This window comes from Diceros bicornis, chromosome 18 (assembly GCF_020826845.1).
Source record: "Diceros bicornis minor isolate mBicDic1 chromosome 18, mDicBic1.mat.cur, whole genome shotgun sequence".
NCBI classification, from domain to species: domain Eukaryota; kingdom Metazoa; phylum Chordata; class Mammalia; order Perissodactyla; family Rhinocerotidae; genus Diceros; species Diceros bicornis.
In genome coordinates, this window is record NC_080757.1 from 42,258,546 (window position 1) to 42,273,022 (window position 14,477).

The 14,477-nt window shown below is 43.6% G+C and overlaps 1 protein-coding gene across 1 annotated transcript in view; it reads left to right on the top strand.

The window, feature by feature from the left end:
- The first annotated feature begins 527 nt into the window (after positions 1-527).
- Positions 528-14,477, top strand: part of DHX8 (DEAH-box helicase 8) — a 31,753-nt gene continuing 17,803 nt past the window's right edge. Inside the window, exons 1-12 of the mRNA XM_058561104.1 lie at positions 528-736; positions 5,241-5,326; positions 5,873-5,945; positions 6,258-6,343; positions 7,211-7,320; positions 7,702-8,067; positions 8,496-8,640; positions 8,734-8,937; positions 9,612-9,699; positions 11,415-11,512; positions 12,769-12,916; positions 13,997-14,178. Coding sequence (XP_058417087.1) covers positions 589-736; positions 5,241-5,326; positions 5,873-5,945; positions 6,258-6,343; positions 7,211-7,320; positions 7,702-8,067; positions 8,496-8,640; positions 8,734-8,937; positions 9,612-9,699; positions 11,415-11,512; positions 12,769-12,916; positions 13,997-14,178 — 1,734 coding nt within the window. The 5' untranslated portion in view covers positions 528-588. The remainder of the gene's footprint in view (positions 737-5,240; positions 5,327-5,872; positions 5,946-6,257; positions 6,344-7,210; positions 7,321-7,701; positions 8,068-8,495; positions 8,641-8,733; positions 8,938-9,611; positions 9,700-11,414; positions 11,513-12,768; positions 12,917-13,996; positions 14,179-14,477) is intronic.

Below are 14,477 nucleotides of genomic sequence, written 5' to 3' on the forward strand. Positions count from 1 at the left end.
TAATTTGCTCAAGGTTACTCAGCTAGATAGTGGACCTGTCAGTTTCCTCATCTGTAAAATGAGTTAATAACACAACTAGACTCCATCGCTTGCTGGTTTGTTACCGAGTCGCTTGAGATCGTCATGAGCCACGAAGAGGCAAAGCCCCAGATATATAGGGATCCGCTGTAAAGCGAGTTTTGCCTTTTTTTAGATCTGAATTCTGTCTTTCTCAAGGCTGCTAAAGCGCGGGCGCGGGTGGATCCTTGCGCAGGCCACGGTCGGATCCTTGCGCAGGCCACGGTCGCCCTCTGCCGACGTACGGTGGGAGCGCGCGGAGAGCGAACATTTCCGGGCCTGAGAGCGGTCCAAGAGGCTCGCTGGCCTGTAGAGGGCGCCTGCGTAGAGCGGAGTAACCTACTGGGCCGTCCCTTCCCTAAGCACTTCCTGTCCGATCGCTATGCTCATCCGGTTACGTCATGAGTCGTTCCTGGAGGTTTCAATTTACCGTAAACAAAAAGGATGCGCGCCGACCCGGAAGTGAAAGCTGGAGCTAGGCCGGAGTAGCTCTTAAGGCCGGCAGTGGGGAGGCGGAGGGAAGCCGTAGCCATGGCGGTGGCTGTGGCTGGGGTCGGAGCTGTAAACGGGACGGAGCTAGGCCCCGCGGAAGAGCTCGCCAAACTCGAGTATCTGTCTTTAGTGTCGAAGGTGTGCACAGAGCTGGACAATCACTTGGGGATCAACGACAAGGATCTGGGTGAGCCCGGGGAGGTGCCTGCGGCCTCTGGGTTTGGGGCGAGAGAAGCGGAAGGAGAAATGGGGTTGATGGGCTGAGTGTGTGTCCCCGTGTGAGTCTCTTTCTCTTTTTGTCAGAGACTTGGGCCCAGGGAACCTGCGGCCGTGACCTCTGCTTGAGAGCCCACCCGGCCGAGCTGTTAGAAACCATTTCTCAGAGCTGTCAGTGAATCCCGGAGCGGCCATCGCTGCTTGCTTTTTATTTTCCGTGCCAGATGCTTAAACAGCGTTAACAACGACAGCAGCAGCCACAGGGTGATGTGATAATAATGGCAGGCATTTATTGGCTTCTCATTGCATGCCAGATATGCTCAGTGCTTTACGTTCATTATCTCATTTGGTCTTCACAGCGCCATGTAAGATAGTATTATTTGTTTCTAGATTAAGAAAACAAGGCTCTGAATAATTAAGTAACCCCCCTCAAGATCACATATCAAATTTGAACCTGGTCCGGAATCCAAGTCTTTTGAAGTCTGTATCTTTAGCTGTGTTCATAACCGTTCATGCTATACTGTCTCTCAAACACTAGTTATTAGACATTTTGGGACAAACTGTACACGTGGAGAATCCAAACTGAGGAATTGGAAAAGGCTAGAGTCCTAGAGCTAAGGCCACAGGCAGGCAAGAGTCCTTATGTAGGTGAAGAGATGGATGGGATCAAGGGTGTGAGTGGAGGGATTGCTTTTGATAGGTACAGGGATGCTTCATCCATTTTAACAGAAAGGAGGACAGAGAATGTGGTTGTAGATGCAAATGAGTTTAGGGATTGGTGGTAGGAAGATGAGAGAGAGTTCCATTTGACTGTTCTGTTTTCCAAATGAAGAAGTGAAGTCATCAATTGAAGAGATGGAAGGGAAGGGGCATGTGACAAGAGGGGTCAGGGATGTTAGGTGTGTGACCTTGGGTAAGATGCTTAGTTTCTCTGCAGCTGTTTTTCTGCTCTGTACATTGGGGATGATAATGACTCTTCACGGGGTGACAGTGTAGCACCTAGGAAAACACCCTGCAGCCAGTATATTTTAGTTCTTTTTTCTCTTGCCTCCTGGTCAAGATGTACCTGTCTGTATCATCTTTCCTCAGTCTCCTCTTGTAGATGATAATGAGGTGACACTCTTGTCAGTTTGCTCTTTGTCTGGGTAATATGTTCCTTCATTCAGCAAATATTTATCGAACCAGGGGATTAGGAATATGGTAGAGAACATGATAGATTCCTGCTGTCAGGGAACTTACATTTCTTTCTCTTTTTGTTTTAACTACTAATGCCTTGGCCCCTTTTAGAGGAAAAAAAAAATTATTGAGGGCGGCCCCATGGCTTAGCAGTTAAGTGCGTGTGCTCCGCTACTGGCGGCCCGGGTTCGGATCCCGGGCGCGCACCCACGCGCCGCTTCTCTGGCCATGCTGAGGCGGTGTCCCACATACAGCAACTAGAAGGATGTGCGACTATGACATACAGCTATCTACTGGGGCTTTGGGGAAAAAAAAAAGGAGGAAAATTGGCAATAGATGGTAGCTCAGTAGCGGTCTTCCTCAGCAAAAAGAGGAGGATTAGCACGGATGTTAGCTCAGGGCTGATCTTCCTCACAAAAACAAAAAAAAAGAAAGAAAAAAAAAGAAAAAAATTATTGAGACCTTTCAGTGTTAAATTGTTTTGATGTTAGCCTTATTACATACAAAAATAAAGTGAGGTATAAGCTTCATAATTTTCTGGCTTGTATATCACTAAACACCCCATTTAATTTGCAAATAAACCACAAATATGCTTTTTCTGTTTCCAGTTCTGACACCAGTTACAATGTGTGTTTTTTCCAATACTACCAAGCAATTCTGGACACCAGCTGGGTGTCCTACACTTGAACTCAATTCTGACACTATCTACTTGGAAAGAGCATCAGATCCCACAGGTTAAGGGCTCAGGCCCACAAGACTGCCCCGCCCCCAACTTCAGGTGCCAATCACAAGTCCAAGTTGTCACCTGTGCTTCTGACCCACCAGCATAGATCGGAGATCTACTTACTAGATTACTGGTTTATTATAAAAAGATATAACTCAGGAACAGCCAGATGAAAGAGATGCATAGAGCAAGGTATATGTGAAGGATAGAGGTGCTTCCATCCGCTCTGAGTTCCCCACTGTCCCCAAATCTCACATGTTCACCAACCCGAAACTCTCCAAACCCGTACTTTAGGGTGTTTATGAAGGCTTCATTATGTAGGCACAGTTGATTAAATCATTGGCTGTTGGTGACTGAACTCAATCTCCAGCCCGTCTCCGCTCCCTAGAGGTCAGGGGTGGGGCTAAAACCTCCAACCCTCTAATCACCTGGTTGGCTCCCCTGGCAACCAGTCCCCATCCTAGAGTTACCTAGGGTTTTCCTAAAGTTGTCTCATTAACATAACAAAAGATGCTTTCTTCATCCTCTGCACTTAGGAAATTCCAAGAGTTTTAGGAGCTCTGCCAGGAATGGGGATGAAGACCAATGTATATTTCTTATAAATCACAGTATCACACTGTTAAGCACAGAATTACGTAACCAGTAACATTAGAAATACTAACATTGGAAAAATGTGATAGTATTTTCTTGAAATTAAGTTGTCAGAATTGGGTTTAATAACAAAAGGTATAGGGGGCTGGCCCCGTGGTGTAGTGGTTAAGTTCGCGCGCTCCGCTGCTGGTAGCCTCGGGTTTGGATCCCAGGCGCAGACCTGTAACACACGGCTTGTCAGGCCGTGCTGTGGCGGTGTCCCACATAAGTGGAAGAAGATGGGCACGGATGTTAGCTCAGGGCTGATCTTCCTCATGTACACACGCACAATAAATAATAAATAAATAAATATTTACAAAAGGTATATATTTGCTTCTTTTATGTTTTATTTGTTAACTTGATTCTTTTGATTTTGACCTTGAAGTACTATTATTTAAGTCAGTGTCATTATTTTTCCTATTTTCAACAATGAACTTGTTTTTAACTACTTATCTATTTTTGACAGTTCAATTAATGTAATGATGCCCCCATATAATTTCGAAAATTAAAAAAAAATTCCTGATTAGTGATGGCTGCAGTGTGAATGTGCTACTGAGTGCTTTGGGCATTGCATGCCCAATACCATGTGACTTAGTTCTCCCTCCACATTTCCCTAAAGAGTGTGGGCTCTGAAGTCAGATTGTCCTGGCTCCACCAGTTATTATTGGGTAGGTCAGCATCTCAAACTCTCTGCCTCCTCATCTGTAAAACAGGGATAATAATGGTACCTACCTATGAGGGTTGTTTTGAGGATCATGGGGATAACCCATGTGAAGCACTGAGCATAGTGCCTGGCATGTAGTAGATGGTTAACAAGTCTTAACCCTTGGCATTGTTGTTGTTAACTTGTTATGCATAAGCTGTGTCCACGTCATCTGATGGCATTTGGCTTTCATTTAATGTCATCAAAAAGGTAAAGGCAAATTCCAGCATGGAAATGGTATGGAGTACTAGTTCGTAAGTTAGTTATCCAGCTCTTCCGTGTTATTATCATTTTTTAGGATTAAAATATTCTTGTGGGGGCCCGGCCCCGTGACTTAGCGGTTAAGTGCGCGCGCTCCACTGCTGGCGGCCGGGGTTTGGATCCTGGGCGCGCACCGATGCACTGCTTCTCCGGCCATGCTGAGGCGGCATCCCACATACAGCAACTAGAAGGAAGTGCATCTATGACATACAGCTATCTACTGGGACTTTGGGGAGAAAAAGGGAAAAAAAAAAAGGAGGAGGTTTGGCAATAGATGTTAGCTCAGGGCTGGTCTCCCTCACACACACACACAAAAAAGACTGGAAAAAAATATATATTCTTGTGGGACTCATAGTGTGAGGCTTATTATCTCAGCCTATCATAAAATGCACTTCTTTCCTGAAAGTCTCTTAATTAATAAATAGCTCTACTATTAGAAATTTCAAGAACTAGGCAGATTTGTAGAGAAAAATTTGGGAGGCAAGTGAGTCTTTCATCAACTTGGAGATTGTACCATCCAGCAGCTGCCTGGTCCTCATATATAGATTGGGTCTATCCTTCCAGAAACTGTAGAGAGCATCTACTGTGCACGTCTGTGTGTGTGTGTGTGTGAGAGTGTGTGTGTATGCTCATGATTTTGGACATTGTTCCTTCTAGAATCTATATAGCAGTGTGACAGCAAGTAGTTTCACGAGAAGAGAATACAATGATCTAGGATATGGAGGTCTTCCTCCCTTAAATGCGCTCAAGGGCCTGGTGAGCCATTTTGTAGTAATATCTTCTTTTCATTTATAAAAATTAACTATAACACACATGGATAATCTCAGTAGTCTAAATTCTCTTTCTTTACCCTTCCTGGATGGTGGTCTTTGGTTTTTATGACTGTTGGATAGCCTAATTGGTTTGTTTTTAACATACTTGAAACTGATTTCTTGCTCATGTCTTCATTCTTCTTGTTTTAATCTCTTTTCTCATTTGCAGCTGAATTTGTGATCAGTCTTGCTGAGAAAAATACCAGCTTTGATACTTTTAAGGCTTCTCTGGTCAAAAATGGTGCAGAATTCACGGTGTGTATATCTGGAGACCCCTGTTTTATTTTAATGTTACTATCGAATTTAAATTTTGAAAAGATTTAATATAGGATTTTGCTAGAGAAAGGAGATAATGTGTATATACCAATCAAATAAACCATTAAGTGAGTAATATTTTCATGCCACTAAGCAGTGGTGATGTAGCCGGATTTCCTGTGACACCTCTCTATGAAAATGGGACAGGATTTCCATCATTCAGTCTTTATGGGTGTTTACATTCTTGTTCTGTGAATCAGAAAGTCAAAAACAAGAGTCTAGGTTTTGGAGGTAGTTCTAAACTATGAAAATAAAATGGTTGAAAGGAACTAAATTACTTTTTCCCCCAAAGAGTCCTAAATATCAGCTTTCTCTGAAGCCACTTTACTAGGTTTATGCCATGGCAGGTTGACATTCTGTGCTTCATTTGTTCCAGTTAGCTAAGTTCAGGTGCATGACCACCCTTCTCTAAGGGACATCCCTTTTCTTAGTGTTTTTAAGCACTGATCCAGGGACTGACAATTTTTGTTCTGTTTCTTTTCAAAGGATTCTCTTATTAGTAACTTGCTGCGTCTCATACAAACCATGCGGCCTCCAGCAAAGCCTTCTACTAGCAAAGGTGAGCAGATGGCTTAGATGAGCTCAGCCTCCAGAATGGTTTAGATTGTGAGCATCCTGTAAATTGCGTTTATCTCCCTTACCACAGCTGCTGAACAAGTAAATGTTCTAGTAAAATTTTGACTTCAAACGAAGTTAAAATTATAAGATGTAACCAACCAAATGAATATTGATGCACCCCTCTGCCACATACCCAGATAGTTTGTTGAGGGTTTTGATGCAAATCTAATATTGACGTTCTTTTGTTAACCATTAAGAATATTAAATGTGTCTTTTTTTTTTTTTACCCCTTCATGCTCTTTAATGAAACAAGATCCAGTTGTTAAACCCAAAACTGAAAAAGAAAAGCTGAAGGAGCTCTTCCCCGTCCTTTGCCAACCAGACAACCCTTCTGTTCGGGTACTGATGCCATTTTGAGAATGTCTGCTATAACTGCATGTTCCCACACCCCTGCGTGTTTGTCTCAGTTGTTAATTTTAAGTTCGCCTTCGTTGTAACATATTTTTCAAAGTGAAAGTGTTTGATCACTCTCTGAGTGTATACTGTGTATGGAATAGTGTTAAGAGGTTCAGAGAACGATGTTCAATGTTAAAGGGAATTGAGATTCAGAATTATGGGAAGCAGTGATTAGGGATATGAAATAGGTATGAAATAACTTAAGGTTCTGGAACAGATGCCTAATGTGTGAAATTAGATTTTTTGCTCCGTTACATGTTAGAAGGTCTAATTTTGGAAGTGTTTTGATTTTTTAATTTTATTTTAGTTAAGTATTTATAGAGTACCTACTATGTGCCCAGCACTGCTGTAAGTACCAGGGATACCGCAGTGAGCAAAACCGACTGGAGTGTCTGCCCTCTTGGAGATTATATCCTAGTATTGGGGTGGGGGCAGGAAATAAACATGGAAACCCCTCTAGTAGGGAGGAGACAGGCAGTAAACAAATAAGTAAGTGTATAATGTAGCTGATAGCAATCAGAACTACAGAAAAAAATAAAGCAGGTGAAGGGGGAAGGGAGTGCAGAGGGAGAGTTGCGTTTTAAAAATTTTAACATCTATTTTCTGTGTATAATCATTGCGTGCTTTTACTCATTCCTTCACTCATTCCTTCTCTATCTCAAATTGTGTTGGAAATCTCCACCCCCTCTGCTTCCTTCACGTAAGTGGTCAGTGATGAGGGGCTGTCAGATTTGTAGATGCACCTGAAGTACAGATTTTTTGATTTGTTTTCCCCTCTCCTCTTAACTTTGCTGGGCTCTGCCCCTGCAGACCATGCTGGATGAGGATGACGTGAAGGTCGCTGTGGATGTCCTCAAAGAGCTGGAGGCCTTGATGCCCAGTGCAGCGGGCCAGGAGAAGCAACGAGACGTTGAGCACCGGTTAGTCCTTAGTGTCCTATCCTTCGTAAGCTTAGGATACCATGATAGTTGAATTTTGTGGACCAGCCAAGCAAAATTTTGGGCAAGTTGACGGAATCTAGACTGGCCATGTAGTATATTGTTGGATCCATTTTCATTGCTCCCTGCGGAGAGTTTTTATGCAGCAAATGCTGAGATGTTCAGAAGATAGAAATCTGGGTTGAAAGAGGCTGAATATGTTGGTGGCCTCATCGTTTATTGGGCTGCATGGATGTCATAGTTGTTGAAACTCTAATTTAGTTCAACACTCGGTAGGCACCTGCCATGTGCTGGGTGCTTGGGGGTGCAAAGGTGAAATTGGGCTGGTTTTTTTTTTCAGACAGGTGTTTGTTGATTTGTTAGGGACAAGACAAAGAAAAAGAAGCGGAGCCGGAGCCGAGACCGAGAGCGAGACCGCGATCGAGAGCGAGAGCGAGACCGTGACCGCAGTAGAGACCACAAGCGGAGACACCGGTCCCGCTCTCGATCACATTCCAGGACCCGGGAGAGGAATAAAGGGAAGTCTAGGTATCGGTCCAGGAGCAGAAGTCAGAGTCCCCTCAAAGACCGGAAGGACCGAGACAAGTATGGGGAGAGGAATGTGGACAGATGGCGAGACAAGCACGTGGACCGCCCTCCCCCAGAAGAGCCTGCCATCGGGGACATTTACAACGGCAAAGTTACCAGCATCATGCAGTTTGGGTGCTTTGTGCAGCTGGAGGGACTGAGGTAATGGCTGGTGCTCTTCTTTCACACCAGTGATGCGCAGAATTTCTTTTATCACTGGGGATTTTCACATTCTAAAAAGTTAATGGTTAACGACACTTTAATCAAATCAGTCATGTCAGGTTGCTATAAATTGACTTTTTATTTGAAATGTCATAAAGCCATTTATTCCTTCCTTTGCCTTCAGGAGATCTCAACCTTTTGCTGGTTGCCTTTTGCTGGTTGAAACAGATGAGAATGTGTCATGTCCTCCCTCCCCCATCCATTTTCTTTGGGAGGGTGGTGACACTGTTTTATTGTTTGGTACTGCCTTTTGGTACTTTCTTCTTTTGTGTAAGATCATTTCCTTTTGTTCAGTTCCAACAAGGGTAGAAATCTGTTGGGGATAAAGTATTTTAGGCATGCTGCAGATGTGTCTGCCTCTCCCTCAGGAAGCGGTGGGAAGGGCTGGTGCACATCTCTGAGCTCCGGCGGGAAGGCCGCGTGGCCAATGTGGCTGATGTGGTGAGCAAAGGCCAGAGGGTCAAGGTCAAGGTGCTGTCTTTCACTGGGACCAAGACCAGCCTGAGCATGAAGGTAGGTGAGATATCCAGCGTGTTTCCACATCTGATGGCCAAGGAAACATAAGAGGATGGCACGTGAGCTGGCTCCCTTGTTTTTGTGCCTTAGGATGTGGATCAAGAGACCGGAGAAGATCTAAACCCAAATCGACGACGAAATCTTGTTGGGGAGACCAATGAGGAGACCTCAATGAGGAATCCTGACAGACCCACTCACCTCTCCCTCGTCAGTGCCCCCGAAGTAGAGGATGACTCACTGGAGCGCAAGCGCCTCACCCGCATCTCTGACCCAGAGAAGTGGGAGATCAAACAGGTTGGGGCCATTTGCTTTTGTGGCCACATAGTCATTCAACATGTAGCATAGTCCTTAGAAGTGCGGGCTCTGGAGCATGACAGCCTGGGGTGACTTCTGGCCGCTTACCAGCTGTGTGATCTTGAGCCAAGTTACTCTAGCTCTTTGTGCCTCAGTGCCCTCATCTGTAAAGCAGGGCCAGTGGCAGCATCGTGGGGGTTAAATGAGTTAATAGAAGTGAGGCTCTTAGATTGGTCCCTGCATGAGGTAAGTGCTGTGTAAATGTTTGTTCTTTTCATCATTCAAGGTAAACAACCATGATGTGTCAGGCACTGTGTAGATGCTAGGGCTACAGAATTCCTACCCTTGAGGAACTCAAAGTCCAGTGGAGGAGATAGATTGAAACAAATAGTTGTGAAGATTTACATATTACATGATAAGGAATGTACGGAATGCTATGGAAACAAGGGAAGGAGCAGATAAATCTTCCTGGGAATGAGACCCTTGGGCCATGTTGTTGGCACATGTTGTTGTGCCTCCTAGGCATGGGATATATGATGTTTGAGGCCTGCAATCCTGGGTCAGAGGAGGAAAAAACCTTGGTTTCCTATATGAAACCTCTCTACTAACTCTCCTACAAAAGGACAGTTTTAATCCTAGCTGGTTACAAATGCTGCCTTTTGTCCTTTGGCTAGATGATTGCTGCCAATGTCCTTTCCAAAGAAGAGTTTCCAGACTTTGATGAAGAGACCGGCATTCTCCCTAAAGTAGATGATGAAGAAGGTAACTAGCCACTTGGATTGAGCAGGATAATGGATTGGGAAGACAGTTGGCATGTTGAGAGCCATCGGATAGGGGTGTTGATTTATAGTTTAACCCGGTGGTTTAGCTCATTTGTTCCCTGGGTCTCACCACTCATCTCAAAGAACGGGGCTCCCTCCATGATGAAAGCAAAAACATTCATTTTTCTGACAAACATTTATATGTTGTTATACGTGTTGTTTATAATACGTTTTCAGGATATAGAAAGTTATCATTGTATTTCGGGGAGTAAATTTGATCCCATGTTCTTAGTAAGTGTTCTGAAAACCCTGGATCCACCTAGATTACCTCTGAGTTGCCCTGGAAACAACTTTTAACTGCACCCAACAATTTTTAAAAATTATAAAATAAATCCTATACTGGAACATATATAATTTATATAACAATAATAAATGAACACCTACATTAACATACCTACCTATTTCCTAGCTTAAGTAGAAGTTTACCAGCGCCTTTGAAGCCCTTACATGCCCCCTCTGAAGAGCTCTTCCTCCTTCCTCCCCTGGATAACCACCGTCCTAAATTTTGTGTTAATCATTTCCTTGCTTTTCTGTAGCGTTTTACCATCTATATATCTATCCCAAAACATCATGTTGTTTAGTCTGTTTTTGAACTTAATTCTTTTTGTTTTTTATTCACCATCATTCTTTTGATAGTTATCTATGTTGGGTTTTTTTTTGTGTGTGAGGAAGATCAGCCCTGAGCTAACATCCGTGCTAATCCTCCTCTTTTTGCTGAGGAAGACTGGCTCTGAGCTAACATCTATTGCCAATCCTCCTCCTTTTTTTTTCCCCCCCAAAGCCCCAGTAGATAGTTGTATGTCATAGTTGCACATCCTTCTAGTTGCTGTACGTGGGATGCGGCCTCAGTGTGGCCAGAGAAGCGGTGCGTCGGTGCGCGCCCGGGATCCAAACCTGGGCCGCCAGCAGCGGAGCGCGTGCGCTTAACCGCTAAACCACGGGGCCGGCCCTATGTTGGGTTTTATAGTTGTATTTCATTCATTTTCATTGCTGTAGAGTATTTCTGTATATAAGTTTACCATAAATTATCCATTTTACTTTTTATGGGCATATGGGCTATTTCTAGTTTTTTGTTTACCTTTATGAATAATACTGTTATGAAATTCTTATATTTGTCTCTTAATACACATGTGCAAGATCTTTTCTTTTTCCTAAATATGTTGGAGAATTACTGGGTAGTTGGAAATGTGCATATTCAACTTTACCACACAGTCCAAATTGTTTTCTAAAGTTTTTGTGCGACTTTTGTACGCTTCTACCATAAGTGTGAGTTCCTATTGCTCCACGTCTTTGCCACCTTAATTTTTTTTTGCCAATCTATTGTGGGTTAAGAGTTATTCCATAATGAAATTAGTTGGCGAATGCCTTAGTACCATTTAGAATGTCAGACAGCACTTTTTCCACAGGCTTAACTTCTTTTGAAGGTAGCACCGATCAGTTCTTGGGCTGGAGCACAGATGCCCTAGGAATGGCGGGGGGTGCGGGGGAAGCAGTCACCTGCTGTAGAATTTCACTTGCGTTGTGTGCTTTTCACCTCGGGAGCTCTCTTTGATAAAGATTGCTGGTGCCTGTGGAAATTAATAGTTTTGGTGAAAATGATTGGTCATTTTTCTCTTTTGTTTTTGGCTAAATTCTTCTTTTGGGGGGCACTTGTAGATGAGGACCTTGAGATCGAACTGGTTGAGGAAGAGCCTCCATTCCTGAGAGGACACACCAAGCAAAGCATGGACATGAGCCCTATTAAAATCGTTAAGGTGAGAAATGCTGGGACTCTAACCTGCACGTGACAGGGAACTTTTAAAAAGTAACAATTCCATTTTCAGAGCACGTTGTTAGAGCCGTGTAAGTACCTCAGGCCACGGAGGTAGTGTTGACTGTTGGTCAGGGTCTAGAATATTTTTGTTTTAATGGGAGGTTGACTTGGCTTTGTTGCTTTTGCCTTTTTAATTCTTTGGCTCTCATTTTAGTGTGTTTTGGGAGGAAACAGAGATAAATATGAGGGCTGGATCTACCATCACTGCCTTTGCCTCGGCCTTAGGGCTTGAATCATTACCTTCCAAATTCAAAGGCAATTTTTTTTTGTAATTTTTTTTTTTTTTTGAGGAGGATCAGCCCTGAGCTAACATCCGATGCCTATCCTCCTTTTTTTTTTTTTTTTTGCCGAGGAAGACTGGCCCTGAGCTAACATGCGTGCCCATCTTCCTCTACTTTATATGGGATGTTACCACAGCATGACATGACGTGAGGTGCGTCAGTGCACACCAGGGATTTGAACCTGCGAACCCCGGGCTGCTGAAGCGCGTGCACTTAACCACTTGTGCCACCAGGCAGGCCCTCAAAGGCAGTTTTGAGAGGTTCACTTGATCTTGGGCTGGCCCCCAGTAGGAAACTATAGCACTGGGTGTTGTGGAAGGCAGAGCTGTGAGGAGGAGAATTCATAGAACTGTTAAGATAAAATTTTAGATTTGGAAAAGTATATCTTAAAGGTCTCCCAGCTCAGCCACCCATACAATGCTTGTAATACACCCATGTATCCTTCTGCAGTGTTCCTCCCATGTGGTGTTCTCACGTCTGCTTGGCATTATTGGTGGCAGGGAATTCACCAGCCCTTAAGGAGACCCGTTCCCTCTTCAGATGGATCTGATCTTTAGTTCTTTAGGCAGAGTTAAAATCTGTCTTACTGAGATGTCCACATTGGTCTCAATTTTAGTTCTTGGGACCATACAGAAGAATTCTCATCCCTTTCTTATATGGCATATCTCTCTTGGGGTTCTCATCTTCAAACCAGACATCCCCAGTTCCTTCAGTGGTTTGTCATTGTCCTCATTCACATTCTTGAATATGCTACAATTTATCCACTTTTTTCATGTAATCTGTACGTTCATAACAACTTTTTTCCAGGTGGGTCTCATTTTTTAGATTTGTGGCTTAACATCTACATTTTATTTCCCGGACATTTAGTGCTTGCTGAGATCCCATTCTGATGTTGCTTTGTACTTTGTTGCCCTAGAACCCTGATGGCTCCCTCTCCCAAGCAGCAATGATGCAGAGTGCTTTGGCCAAAGAAAGACGGGAACTCAAGCAGGCCCAGCGGGAAGCCGAGATGGATTCTATTCCCATGGGACTCAACAAACACTGGGTTGATCCTCTGCCTGATGGTAGGACACTGGGAGGGGGGTGTGGACTTTTCAAAAAAATTCTGAGCCTTTGAGTACAAAGGGAGGGGACACTGCCAGCACATACATTTAGCCTTGGCTAAAACATACAGCCTTCAGTCTAGGCTTTGGTGATTTGGTTTTTCCCTGCAGTTAAAGCATGTTTTTTGTTTCTTTTGTTTTGAAACAAATGTTTAAAACCAAAAATGTTTTAGTAACCCTGGTCAAATCATTAGACTGGCTGACTTTTTCTTCTGAATAACTTAAAAATTTTTATTCTAAAGATAATACAGCTTTGAAACTTCCCTTTTCATATACTTCTTTATGCAGTAAATATTAACTAACTACTGGATACAGTTGAAACAAATACTTATTAATATGTATTAGGCAACGGGATACAGCTGTGAGGAAAATAGACATGATCCCTGCTCTTGTGAGGCTTCCAGTATAGTGGGGAAGATGACATTAATCAAATAAGTACTAAATAACTAATTAGTTAAATCATGACCAGTGCCTTATGAAGAGGTACAGGTCATGTAGTGGGCTATGGTGGGTTACTTCCCTGGGAAAATTGAGACCCCAAGGATAAATAAGGCTTAGTCTATCAAAGGGGATGGTGGGGGTAGGGGAGTGTGTCCCAGGCTGAGGAATAGCCTGTGCTGGGGCTATGAGGTGGGAAAGAAGAGCTGTGTGGCTGGAATACAGAGAGTGATGGGCGAGTGGTGGGGGATGAGGAGTGGCAGGCCAAGACTTTACTTTCTAGATCACATTAGGAATTGGGGCTCAATTCTGAAGTTCACTGGGAAATGTTGCAAAATTCTAAGCAGGGGAGTGGCATGATCAGAGTTGCATTTCCAAAGGATTATTGAGGGTGCCCTGCAGAGTGGATTGGATGGGGCAAGAGTAGACACATGAGATGAATTAGGAGGCTTTTATAGTAGTTCAGAGGAGAGAGGATGGTGGCTTGAACAGGGAGGTAGTGGAGAGGAGAAATGTACTGGAGAAATGTGATTTGTTGAATGTGGGGGAGGGGGCAGTGAGGTAGCTTGAGGATAATACTAAGTCACCTGTTTTCCTTTGCAGCGGAAGGCAGGCAGATTGCTGCCAATATGAGGGGTATTGGGATGATGCCCAATGACATTCCTGAGTGGAAGAAACATGCCTTTGGGGGCAATAAAGCTTCTTATGGAAAAAAGACACAGATGTCAATCATTGAGCAGAGAGAGAGTCTGCCCATCTACAAACTGAAGGAGCAGCTGGTCCAGGTCAGAAGCCCCTTTATGATGTATTGGTGAGGGAGTGGGGATGTTTTCTAAAAGAAAGATGACATGTTTTAATTGAAATTAGCTGGACAGGTATGTGCACAGTTGAAATGGCTTTTCCAAGGGGATAGGAAAAAAAACAGAACATTTCCAAGTACTTTTTAAAAATATAGGGGCCAGCCCGGTGGCGCAAGCGGTTAAGTGCACATACTCCGCTTCTAATATATATATATTAGTTTACACATTTTTTTTTTCCTATGCGGAAATAAATCTGTTTGAACTGGGGGACTCTAGAGCAGTTC